Source organism: Ceratotherium simum, chromosome 6 (assembly GCF_057802395.1).
Source record: "Ceratotherium simum simum isolate JZ-2026a chromosome 6, ASM5780239v1, whole genome shotgun sequence".
NCBI classification, from domain to species: domain Eukaryota; kingdom Metazoa; phylum Chordata; class Mammalia; order Perissodactyla; family Rhinocerotidae; genus Ceratotherium; species Ceratotherium simum.
This window is the reverse complement of record NC_141905.1, coordinates 73,347,134-73,360,501: the sequence shown is the minus strand read 5'-3', so window position 1 is coordinate 73,360,501 and position 13,368 is coordinate 73,347,134. Positions and strand designations below refer to the sequence as shown.

Sequence of the window (13,368 nt, the reverse complement as noted above, 5' to 3'; positions counted from 1 at the left end):
TATGTCATCATTTTCAGTGTAAGTGATTGCCTACAATAGAGTAAGAAAGGATATGACAATCTTCCCTGGTTGTTAGTGTTTCCTACACCACTGCCTTCTTTCTGCATTTGAAGCAAGCATTCTGGTTTGAATGGAAGGTGACCTCCCAGCACCGTTGTTCATTCAGTGTAGATGTAACAACTTACCTCGCACCCCCTTTGAGTCTCCCTGAATTCCCATGCATCGTGGGGTCCACTGCAGTTCTGTGCTCAGGACGCATTGCAAATACTATATGCGAATGGGGCAGCAGGAACGGCAAACACACATACTGCACGTATCTCGTCTGCTCACATGCGTGCTCCATGGTCCCATCAGACTTCACTTACAAACCACAAGTTCAAAGATAAAATTATTATAAATCTCAATATGACAAGAGCAAAGCATTAAACCAAATGAAGGGGCCCTTCTGAGCACAGGGCCTTATGCAACTGCACAGGTCACACACCCAGGAAGCCGGCCCTGTCCTCACCACAGCCTCACAAATGCAGCATGTTATTACCGTTCACAGATAAGCCTGCTGAAACCCAGAGAGAGAAAATAATGTGCCCAAGGTCACTCAGCCTGTGGCGGAGCAGGAATTCAAACCCTGGCTGTGTCTGATCAGGCTGCGTGTGTGGCCAGTGTGGCATAATGGAATAACCACTGGGTAGGAGGTAAGACACCAGGGTTTTGACCCATTTCTAAATAACTGTGTAACCTAGGACAAGTCTGCCTTAGGACTTTAGTTTTCATCTTACGTGTACATGAAATTAATGCCTGTTTTTTCATGCAAGTTATAGTTTGTCACAAACCAGAGTGTTGGTTGCATGGTCCCTTCTCTTTGTACTAAGAAGTGGAGAAACTCACTGAGACATGTGATGGGTGACATTGCCGCACTTCCCGTGGAGCAAATGCACTAATGGCTCTGCACTTTGCATGCTTTATTTGGCCTTTCCCTCAGATGATGGCTGAGATGTCCAAGGAGAATGAGAGGGAAGTCATTTTCTGGGAGTGTGCCAGGGCATAGTTAGAGTTGTAAGGCTCAATGAGGAGGGCAAATGTAGGCTTTGTAAACCTTGCAAAACTTCTGTGACCCTCTCCAAAAAATTTTTTAATTGTCTCTCTATGTAAACCACAGGAATGCTATTCGTCCAGAATGATTAGACAGGGTAGATGATTGAATTGCATCCTAAAAGACTTGATGTTTGGATCTAGGTACACCGTCTTCCCCTGTCCAGCCAAGGATGAGTCCAACAGAACAGGCTAAGGTTATGATGCTATTCACCTGGCAGGTCCTATCATAAGAAGTCCAAGAACTAATGGAGGATAAGGTATCAGGAGGGAAGATCATTTTATACAGACAAGGCAAAATGCAACATCATTTCCATTGTGCCAAGTCTTTTGGAAAGGACAAAGTCAATGTACATTGACTCAAAATGTGTGTGTGTGTGTGTGTGTGTGTGTGTGTGTCTGTGTGTAGTTGGGGACAGGGAAGGGAAGGCTCTTTCACGACCTCTGTGGAAGGGAAGGGCCAACAAAGCAAAGGGATGGCCCATGGCTTTGGATTCTGACAGACCTCTTTCCACATGTGTAAAGTATGATAATAATATCTTGTCCACTTATTATGAGGATTAAATGAGGTGATAAATGTAAAGAGACTAGAATGGTGGATGACACATAATAAGCACTCTGTAAATGGTGACAAAAGTGGTATTGAGGGTTAGTTATTAAGGGGACTTCATAAAATGATTAAGTTTCTTTTCTTTTCAGCTTGCTTTCTCTCTAAGGTGAATTATTGGTTTGCCTCTTGGCAAATACTTCCAAGCAACCACTAAATTGATTTATATATAAGAGACTGAATTTACTTTTAATTTATTTGAGTTAGATTTTTAAATCAGTCTATTTGACTATAAAAATGAATACTTATCTAGCATTTTGACTTACTATGGTAAGCTAGTGACATTTATCCCTTAGTATTCATCAAACATTGCATTCCTACTTGGTGCTTTTCACTATGTGAATACAGATATTCACATGTGATCCCTTCCCTCAGAGAGTCCACAGTCTTTTGCAAAAATAGACATGTAAATCCTTCATTGCAATATCGTCAAGATCAGTGCACAGGTGGCATTGAAGTACCAGAAAGAAGTGAGTGTTGCTAAGGAAGGCATTGCAGTTCTAGATGATAGAAAGTGACCACTTTTCTGTCCTAATAACTATTTTTCTACCTAGAAAATATTAAGGTAAAAGATAAAGCTACTAGTAAACTTTTTTTTTTTTTAAGGGCCTTTTCCCAAGTAATTCAGAGCTTTTTCCTACTTCTTATGAACTTCTCATGTGCCTGAAATTAGGCTAAAACCCACGAAACTCTCTTTACTATCAAAAGATCCTTTGAATTCTGATAATAGGTTCCAGTACACTTGTAGGCAAATGGCTTGTTTTATGCTCATTCTGTAGTTTCCATCCTTAGTGGATTTTTCAATAGGAGCTTTAAATATACCTTAGTAATTTTTGTCATTTTCTTAAGCTGCAACATACTGTTTAGGTCCAAACTCAGAAGCGGCTTCTGAGGACCATGGGGAAGTTTTGGATACAAATGTAAAATAATTCTACTTTAAGAACTCATGGAAATGAACTTTGCTGGGCATTGATTCTGTGAGATTCATATGGAAAAAATCCTAAGAATTCTCAGTTGAGGACATGCGAGTTAGTAAGATCAAGAGGGCTCAGACATTTTGGAATTTGTCTCAGACTGTAGGAAACTTTGGAATCATCACTTCCAATAAATTTTTAAGATCGCCGTGAGTGTCAGGCTCATTGTTATTTTGGCCGACTGAGGGGATAGGGGTTGTGTTTTCGATGTGGTGGTGTGGTGTTGAGCTCTGTTTGTGAATCTCACGTGCATTCACCTCCTGCTCTGCAGGCCAGTGTACTAGGCCAGTGGTCCTTAGTCACTGAAGGAGCTGGCTGCAGCTCAGCCCCAGAGTATCCGAGGCATCAGACCTTGGGTGGGGACCAGGTGTCTGCATTTAAAACACCCCTAGTGTTTCTGTCCTTGGAGGTCTGCAGACTGAGCTCTTAGGACTCTAGAAAAGCATGAAACCCTCCTTGCCTTCATGGAGCTCACAGCCTAGTTGCAGACATGAAGTCATTACTACAGAAGGACAAACCAATCCCAAATGGTTTATGCTACTTAAGATGCTATGTGTGAGATGTGCATGGCTGTCATTTTATTCTATTTATCAGGGAAATATTTAAATAAACTAATAAACATAGACACTCCCTGGCATCTATTACACGACCAGCAGTCTGCTAACCACTGGACATGCACACACCAATACAACCCAATTTGGAGGAAGGAAGCAATATCGTTGGAAACAGATCATGGTGGACTTTGAAAAGCAGCCCAAGTCTTTTGAACTTAACTTGGAAAGAAATAGGTAGCTCAGGCTGGAGACTCTAACCACGTCACTTCTAAAGTCCACCCTCCTTAGTGTGGCATTCAGAGCCCTCCATGACCGACCACCCCAGCCTTAGCTTGAGCCTTTCCCTGTTCCCCATGAACAGTGAACTGCTTGACACCATCCACTCCATTCCCTCTGCTTGGAATGATCGTTCCCCCTTCCTTCACTTGGCAGCCCTCACTTGCCTCCCCACTCCTCCTGGAAGCCTCTCCTGCCTCCCTGTTGGGCTCAGCACTGCCCTGCACCCTACTTCTATCTTAGCACATTCCTAGTGTCATCACGAATGTTCGTGTGTGTGCATCTCCTCCACTACATGGTAAGCAACTCCAGAGCAGTGGTTTCTCTCTTCTTGTTTTTGTGCCGCCAGCCCGGTACCCGGCACACAGTAGATGCTCCATCAATGTTTGCAGTGAGGTTGACAGATGTGAACATAGAAAGCAAATAAGAAACTCATTCTCGGGTTTTCTTTCAGTTGAATTCTGCTAGAAAGGATCTGGAGTGCTCTTTTGCCAATGAGTCCAAAGGTGTTGAGGGATGTGTGCTACCTGGAAACCTGGGGTCCTGGGCCGGGGAGGGGTCCTGGAATTCCTGCCCTACAGGTGCACAAGCAGTAGGCAGTCCGTGGCTCTGTGGAAGAGAGAGAGCAATGAGGAAGTAGACTCTGCCAGCTTGCTTGTTTTCAGGTTGTAACATTTCCCTCTTAATTGGCACGGCTTCTATTGAAATGATGTACTCTTGAATTTTTGCCAAGAGTGGCTGTATGCTAACAAAGCTTTTCTCTCCAACAAAATGGTTTCTGCCCTTTGGTCGCTGGTGGACAGCCCTTGCTTCATTCTGTGAGCAAATGAAAAGGCAGCAGTGAGTCAGTTTGGGGGAATAAAACAACACATCAAACCATGGGTTGGTGTCTGTATTATAAAGTCTTACCTCCTCTGAGTCAAATGAGATTGAAATAAGTTCTTTGAAATCATCTCTAGAAATAAGAAAAAAATGTCCTGCCTTCTTCGGAACCGTAAATTTTTCATTTTTTTCTAGATTTATTTTGCTGCACCTTGTGTAGTTTTAACTGTAAAGTAGAAAATATCTATGCTTTGCTTCTGTTCTCAAAGCTCTTTTAACTATTCGGCCCTGAGGCAGGGAGACAAAAACAATTTGGTTTTACTCTCTCACATTCCAAAAATAACTTGAGTAATACTCTCTTTGGTTATCTGAAACTGCAGACTGGATGCTTTTATCCTAAGGTAGCAGTGTCTGATTGTTGGGGGGATTTTAGCCATATGACTGTTATTTAGCAACTAAATGCTGGTGACTCATTCACTTTGACTGTGGTACAGGAAAATTCTTTCCATGGAAAACACAGGAGGGGGGAAAATCTCTCTGCACCACCATGTAGTATTTTCCTTTAGAAAAGGCTTCTCTGAAAATGAATAGGCACCAGCTGTTACTCAGCTAGCTTAGTCCCCAAAGCTGCCAGAGAGCCTTTCTCAACCAGGGTTTCTGTGCAATTTATCCACAAAGGTGTACAGGTAGGTTCAGAACCGTGATAAGGGACCAGTTTAGTTAATAAAGTTAAATCTCAGGATTAAAAATTGTCATCCTGAGTGAAAGAGAAATTGAACTAATTGCATTTATGGTATCTGGAACACTTATGTATGATGGGGTTTGGACTAGAAACCCAATGGTGTTTTACTGTCACATTCCATTAGGGAGAGGGAAAGAGGGGGAGTGGGGGGGGGGGGAGAGAGAGCTCGAGCTTGCACACGCCAAGAGCTTTGAGCTGAATAACATGAAAGCCTTGGAGAGTAGGGCCTAAGTGAGGTGCTAATCTATTTATGCAGCAAAAATATAATAAAATAAATTCACCTGCTAGGCTCACAACACCAAACCAATTCCAGCTCTCTGAGGTTAATTTTGCTTGTCAGCGTCTCCTTAGGGGCTCTGAGGGTGATGAGGGGTGAGAGGAGTAGACAAGTGCAGTTTTAGCCATGAAAATTGGGCATGTAAAGGGCTTGCCTCCTCCATACTCTTGAGTCCTGCCCATCCTTCTGGACTTGAGGTTGGGTTGCTCTCATGCTTGCCTCACATTTATGAATGGGGGTTAGAGAAGCCGCTTAAAGGCTCTTATAAAGTGCTTATACTCCAGCTGGCCACTGACTTAGGAAAAACTTGACCCTACGGGGCTGCAGTGGGGGCAAGGAGTAGGGTGGGCAAAGTGTGTGTCATCGAAAAGAGGACCCAGGGGTTGGAGGGGACTTAGCCCTTACTTACAGGCTGAGACACTCAAGCTATTAATAGTGAAGCCCTGAGTCACAGATGTAGGAATGTCACAGCTGCTTGAGATCTGCTACTGTTACCCACCAGAAAACCTGCATAAAGGCCTCCCCCAGTCCCACCCCCACCCCCCAAAATGTAATTTCAGCTATAAACAACCTGAGTCAGAGATGAGGCAGGTTGCTTGACTTCATTCCTTTCTGTTGCCCTGCCTCTCTCAGACCCAACACGTTACAATATTTGCAGTAAATACAGTCTAATACTAGCTGTGCATTCTGGTTCTGAAAGATGTGTTGGCCATCTGCTGCTCTCCCAGAGTGGTGCTACGTCTGCCTTTTTGTCTCTGGCTCATCACGTGTCTCCCGCATGGTGGATGTATATGACGTGTGGTGGGGACAGAACAATCTGGTTTTGGGAGACAGGTGCTGGAATGAGGTGGGCGTGGGAACCACGAAATCCTCTGCTCCCAGGAGACTGACCTGTGACCCTGTGTGTCAGAAATGAAAAGCCTTGTCAGGAGCCCCTGCTGCTGGTTCAGGCTCAGGCCAATGAGGGGTGTGGGTGTGACTGTGTGCCCCCCACTTTGTGGCTGGGGTTCCTCCCTCCCATATACACATCCAAGGGGCTTGTCTAGAATACTCGAATGAAGCAGGGAGAAGGCGGAAGTCAGAATCCTGCCTAACTGGATAAGTCAGATTTTTACTTTGATCTTGAATTTGATCCTGGATAAGGAATTGAATCCTGAAAGATTCTCTTCCCAGGCTCTCTCTCAATGTCTCAGTCTCCTCTCCCCCTTCAGGTACCAGAGAGGGGAGCAGTAGGGCAAAACAAATGTCATTATTCGTTTTTCATTATAATTGAGCCTGCAGGACCTTAAAAGTTGAAGAAAATGAACTTGAAGGAGTCACTGGCATTATTTTTCTGCTAAGGCTAATTTTATTTATTCAGTTTGTCTGAAAGAAGTTGTAAAAAGAATTGAAAGCAGCGGTAATAGGAAACTAATAAGCTAACAATTGACTAGTTTTACTTACTGGAACAGTCCTTGGCTGTTCCTCGGCCCCCCTCTTCTGGCAATCATTTATCAGACCCCGGGAGGGGCCAGGGCTCGCTCGAGAGCCTTCCGCGGCCCGTTTTTTCCCGGGCTTTGGCGCGAGGAATGCAAGGTGGTGTCAGTGAGCAGAGATTAGGCCGGTGGAATTTTGCATTTGCTACAGCAGCAGCTGTGGCGAGTGGTTTGGGTCCAAGGGCAGAGTCCCCAGGCAGGGCGCGGCCACCGCTCGGCGGCGATCTCTGGGGCGGCACCGGAGCTCGGCCCTCCGAGATGGGGGCGGGATTTTAGAAAGAAGCCCCGGACTTCGCGAGTGGATGCCCGGGGCTTTTCCTCGCAGCCTCTGCAGCCGCGGTCCCTCTGCCCAGGCGCGCTGCCACTGCTAGACTTCATTCCTGTTTCCTTCAGCGCTGCTCGCCAGAGGACCCGGTTGCCATGGTGAAGGAGAAAGGTAATTATAAATATCGATCACCGTGCGTGGTTGCAGAAGTTGGAATGGTGCTGCAGGGCTTGCCCATCTCACCGGGGATGAGCAATGGAAAGCCGGGCAGACATGTTCTTGGTGCCGAGAATCTCTGTTTTGTGAAGTCTGGGTTTCCATGGAGCGGAGACTTCATTAAGAACCTTTAATTTAGCCACGGCGTCTGAAGCACATCCTATTTCTGGAGTGTTTGCACAGCTGAGCTCCTGGGCGTGTGTGTACCTTTTGATTGTTATTGCATTTTGAATTTTTGGTTGTGTTTGAGACTTGCCTTCCTGTCTCCATCCTAGCCTTCATTCTCTTACTCAGTCACCCCAGCCACATCAAGGGTTAATTAAGATGTGTAATGGAAGGGTCCTTCTACCAGGTTTGTGCTATTTGGGGACATGCCCAGGCCTAGCCAGGACTGGCTGAAAGGAGAAGCCGGCTGTTTTAAAGGTTTCAGGTGTGCTGTTTTAATAAGCTGACATTTCAGCCGTATCCCTAATCACTCCTCCAAACATCTTAAAGGATGCTGTTCATGTCAAAGGTGGCAAAACACATAAGGAGAACGTGAAAAGGGAGAGGGTGGGTGAGCTCTGCACAGGTGTACAATATTTATGCACTGGGTGTGGTCCTGCAATGTAAGTTAAATCTTTCAGAATTGAATTATAGTTTAAATTATTAGTTTATCTGGGAAATGTAAAAGAACACAGCAGTGCTTGATTTTAATTATCCAATATATAAATACAGCTTAGGTTAAGAAAGTGAAATGTTACAGAATAGAGAGTGAAAAGCGAAAACCCCTTACACCTACCTTGTGCCCCTCAATTCTCCCTTCTCTCTAGAAGTAAAATTATTAATAGTTAGTGTGTATCTTTCAAGACTTTTCTAGGCAGGAATAAGATAGGAGTATAAAAATGGGATCATTCTGTGATCATTTTTCTGTGACTTGATTTTTGTCTCTTAATACATCTTAGGAACCTTCACTGCATAATTTTGTAATGTGAATAACCACCCTTTAATTTTGCTCTTTGGTAAGCTTGGATTTACTCTGCTGTATTTTCTCACTGTGGGACATACTTTCTCCGTAAACACGGATGTCTGCTCTTTAGGGCTGTCTTGAACCATTTCAATGACTTATCTATATCTACTTTCTGTTGACGCCCCTACTGGGAATAACTTTGAGGTGAATGTGCTGAACTCGAATTGATCCTTGTTGCTGGAAACTCGGTTCGGTTTTATTGTACTAATGGATGGATGGAGAAATAGAATCATGACAGCTAACAGTGCGAAGGCTGCACCTTAGGGCAAAGAGAAGCATGATTCTGCTCCATCCATTCTGCTCCTGCATGTCTTTAATAATCACTGGCTTTAGCTTTGTTTTTTCACTGAGTAAGTGGTAATTGAATGAAATGACTTGGTGTGAATAAAGGTGCTTCTAATAATGTTTCTTCTTTTTCTTGGGGTGCTTCCAGGAACCCTCAGATTGACAAATACAGATATCAACATTTGATGAAGGTCAGGTCTCATCATTTGTACCTCCCACCCAGAACAACCTGGCCCTGATTGCTATTGCTAATGGATTTGAGTTTGCTTCCTTAGTATGAGTAATTTATGAGTGATGGGAAAGGTGATTACAAAAACCATTTCTTGTTTCTATTCCCATGGGGCTCATGGAGGCCCCAGACTTGCTGTATGTGGTATATGCGTTATAGATCAGTCGTCCTCAAAGAGCAACTCTTTTTCTGTCATTGCAGACTTCCCAAAGCTCACATTGCCTGGGTTCACATTTGCTTTACAAGTGAGTAACCACTTTCTAACTGGAACACTTTGGACAGGCCACCGAGAGGTCACATACTGGTATTATCTTAGCTCTTAGCCACTGATTAAAGGCTGTTCCTTTTTTATTTTGAGGTCTGTGTCAGTCCACAGTGCTGCCTCCCAGCTCCCTGACTGCACTGACCTCAGCCAACGCTGGAGGAAGGCAGGGTATTTTGGCAGGTACACAAGAGCTTCCATGGAAAGAAAGGAACTTCATCATAGCTTTCAAAGTGAGAACGGTACAGGGGAGTATGTAGTCCAGGCCTTCATCCTAGAGATGAGAACACTGGGGTTCAGCAAGGGTAAGTAAATTGCTCAGGGTCACACAGCGGGTAATTGGACCAAGCAGTCATCCTCTGTGTTCCATCGAAGGTGTACCTGGCTCAGGGACTGCACTTGCCACAGCATGTAGACGTCCACTGGCTCTCTTACTAGACGGGGAGCCTCTCAGAAGCAGCACTGTGTCTCCATCTTTGATTTTCCAGTGCATAGCATAGTGTCTGCCCTGTCACAGGTTCTCAAACGCTTGAAACAGGTTGGCCTGTTGTCAGAGCTGGGACTGGAACCTGTGTCTTCTCAATTCTGAGACCTTTCCATTCGTCTCCATTTCTTCTTACTCCCAGAGAGGCCTGGCTTCTTCCTTCTTGAGCTGACACAAATCACCATTGTGCGGGCTCAGGTCATGGCGGCGCCCATCTTGAGAACGTGGGAGGCCTTCAGAAGGAGGGACGTAGACTCCCTGTTGTGCTCACCACTTAGAGATGGTTTAGCTTGCAGTGGTTTGTGCCATCATTGTCTCTCCTGGATCAAGTTTCCGCGTATCTCTGTGGGATGGGGTTGACACTGACTGGAGAGAAAGCTTGCTGGCGGGTCAGACCTCTGCCAGTGTGGAGTGGCATTTGCTGACACAATTTGACCCTCATTATCTTTTGTTCTCCTAACCAGGCGCCCATCCACTTCCAGCTGCAGACACATATTGATCCGGGAATCTTGATGAAATGGTTATTTCTCTGATGTGTTCAAGGACATCTTACCCTTGCTGTATCTTGTACCAAAGAAGAAAGAGAGATTTTTGTGGGTTTATCAGTCAATATCTGTCTTCCTAAATACCCTCTCATCACCTCAACTCCAGACACTAAACTCATTTAAAAGCTATAATTGTCTAGCTTATGTGTGTTCTAGTGCAAGTTTTAAAAATACACACAAAAGGGATTCACTATTTCTTTTTGTTACAGAAAACAAGAATAAACAAATATTAGAGGTTAAGTTATGTAAACACTCATCTAATTTAAATAATAAGGGATGCTTATGGTTTGGAAACCACACGAGAGAATAAGAATTTAGCAGCAGGGGAGACACATCGAGGTAAATAGAGTTTTACATTTGGGCGCATCACTTTTGTTTTGTTTTGTTCCCTAGAAGCTTTCTGCCACTGTTGGATGGCCCAACCTGCTTTTAGGGTAGAGTGAGACCCAGTAAAACTCATTCCAGTCCACCCTCCATGGAGAGATGTTCACTCTCCACCTGACATTCAAGTGTATGGGACATATACACGAACACACACACGGCAATCTTTTTTCTGGGTAGCTTCTGAGAACAGTGCTGTACTGTGTTTCAAATGTGCCCTACAGACTGGCACCAAAGTAATCCTCTTAGGACACTGATGTCATCATATTTCTAGCTCAAAAACCTAAATGAGTGACAAGGTAAAGTTCAAGGCCACCTGCTAATCATTGAGGATTCTCCCCAAGTCCTTAAATTACCTCTTCCCTCGCCTATCTAAGCCAATCTTGTTTTATTTCTATTTTTAATGTTATTATTAAATCTGCCAGTTATTGAACGCATACTAAATGGCAGGCTTTGTGTTGAGAGCTTTACATACATTGTCTCTAATCTTTGAACCCGTTAAGGTCTGTGGTGTTCCTCTCCTTTAATAGATGAGGAAGAGGAGGCTCATGGGAGTTTAGAAACTTGCCAGAGATCACTTAGCTAGAAAGTAGAAGAGTTAAGGCCTATCTGGCTCCAAAATCTGTGCTAATTGTATGTATGCTTCCTCCCCTCCATTTTTCCTACTTGAATAATCATGGTGGGTGTTTTCCCTCTCCAACCTCAATTATATTTCCCCTCCTGCCCTCGTGAGAAATACATATGTCCTCCTTTTCTGTATTTGTCAAAGACCTAACTCAAGTTCCGCTTTATTATAATGATTTTCAAAGGCCAATCCCTTCTGTAAATTCTTCTAGAATTATGCTGTGCATCTAAGTAAACACCAGAGAAGTTAAACAACAATTCAGTCACCTGTGCAACTCAAGAAAGAGCTCCATCTCTCCTCCGCTATTTGTTGACTTCATATACGGTCTTGTAAAACAAGCTCTAGAGGGGCCGGCCCTGTGGCCAAGTGGTTAAGTTTGGCGTGCTCCACTTCAGCGGCCCAGGTTTGTGGGTTCAGATCCCAGGTATGGACCTAAACCACTCATCAGCCGTGTTGTGGCGGCTTCCCACATATAAAGTAGAAGAAGATTTGCACAGATGTTAGCTCAGGGCTAATCTTCCTCAAGCAAAAAAGCGGGAGATTGGCAACAGATGTTAGCTTAGGGCAAATCTTCCTCAGGGAAAAAAATAAAAGAAAAAAGAAATCTGTAGAGGTGGGTGTGAAGTGTTGCTGCCTATAATGGTATCTGTCTGCCTCCCAATCCCACTCCTCCCAAAACACACACCCACTCAGGTGTGTGCACACTGCCTAATGTAATCAAAACCCATTTCTGTTCCATCCTCGGGGAAGTCTGAGAATGGTAGATGTTTCTCTGCAGTGTAATCGTTCCTCATATATCCAAGCCACCTTTCAGGCCCCCTCTTTAGTGTATTATAGCCACTCCTGGATTCAGTTTTCCAGCCCTACTTCCTAGGTTGATATTTAATGCCCCACCCCTACCCACTCCTGGAATTGTCTAGGTTCTTCATCTTTTCCTTAACTTGAAAACCTCCAAGCTTTTCAAGAGTTCACCAATGACAAGGACATTTCCTAAGTAAGGTCTGAACAGAAGCTGTCGTTAAGGGAGACACCATGATGCTACGAGTTTCAGAATAAGTTGTCTTGATCCGTGATTTGTACACACAACTCATTTGTGAACTTTGTGTCTTCGAAGGGAGGGGAGTTCCAGTTTTTGTCATCATACTCCACTCGAGAGAAAAAAAATCCAAGCGTGAATTGCTCTCACTATTTTATAAACAAAAGTGCTGCTCTCACCGGAAGTATGGCTCTGCTCAGCTTATCTTCACTACAGAAGAGCCGTTTGGATGATGGGATTTCCGAGGCCAAGGGAAAGAACTTCACATTAAAAAAAAAAAAATCATAACAAATCCCTGCCCTCTGCCACCTACTCATTGATGTCTGAAAAATGTTTATCCAGAAGGAAAAAAAGACTTCATTTCCAGAATTAGAGTGAAGGCTGAAATTGTAAATAAATCTGAGAGAAGGAACACATTGACTTAAATTTACCCAGAGCTCTTGAGAGCAGTTTTTGATGAGGCGGTGAACTCAAAACACGGAGAGAGTGGACATCTGAGCTGGAGGTTGAGCCAGCCCTGTTGTCAGCTACTCCCAGACTTTGGGAGGTGGCCCTGCCTCTTGCCTCTCCAATTACCTGGTTAGGTGACCAGGAAGGGTGAAACAACCTATCCTGCATCACAGAAACCCTCTTTTTAAAGTACAACAAATTGACTTTTCCAAATTCCTGCAGGAAAGACATCCTAAGGGAGATTTATCCTACCAAGAGGAAAATCTTGGCCTCTGACTCACTTTAAGAGGGGGCCCCTCTGAGTCATCACATTCACAGTCCATGGGGGGCAAGAATGAGGGTCCTGATCTTGTTTGCCTCTCATATGCCAAAGTCAAAATGCTGAGTGTTTTCCTGAGCCAGCATTAGAGAGCCAGAGAACTTTTCAGAAGGTTCAGTGACCGGTGAGTGGTGCAGGATTTCTTCCCATTGTGGTTGAGCCTGAGCTGGGCAAACCACAGTAGAAACCAGCCTAGCTTCCTATTTCATTGTGTGTTGGTCTGATGGTGACTCATACCAAGAGGTATGTTTATCCCAAACTGGCTGGAGCTGTGTATTCAAGGGCAAATTTTGTTAACAGTGGAGAGGGCGAATATTTCTATGCGTGACCTCTTTTCTCTGAAACATTGTATTTGTGTTTGCACTGACATGATTAATGCTATTATGGTCCAGTGCCCTGGGGGAGCACAGTGGGGAGGGGGGTGAGTTTCTGTATCCCATTGCTGT

General features: G+C 44.3%; 1 protein-coding gene across 2 annotated transcripts in view; it reads left to right on the top strand.

Annotated features, from left to right (window-relative positions):
- Positions 1 to 13,368, top strand: part of ABLIM1 (actin binding LIM protein 1) — a 293,279-nt gene that overhangs the window by 117,946 nt on the left and 161,965 nt on the right. Inside the window, exon 1 of one of the 2 annotated variants that reach the window (XM_087432660.1) lies at positions 6,525 to 7,252. The exons of the other annotated variant lie outside the window; for it this stretch is intronic. Within the exon in view, the coding sequence (XP_087288786.1) occupies positions 7,237 to 7,252 (16 nt within the window). The 5' untranslated portion in view covers positions 6,525 to 7,236. Of the gene's footprint in view, positions 1 to 6,524; positions 7,253 to 13,368 lie in introns of those variants that run through there. 2 annotated transcript variants of the gene reach the window in all.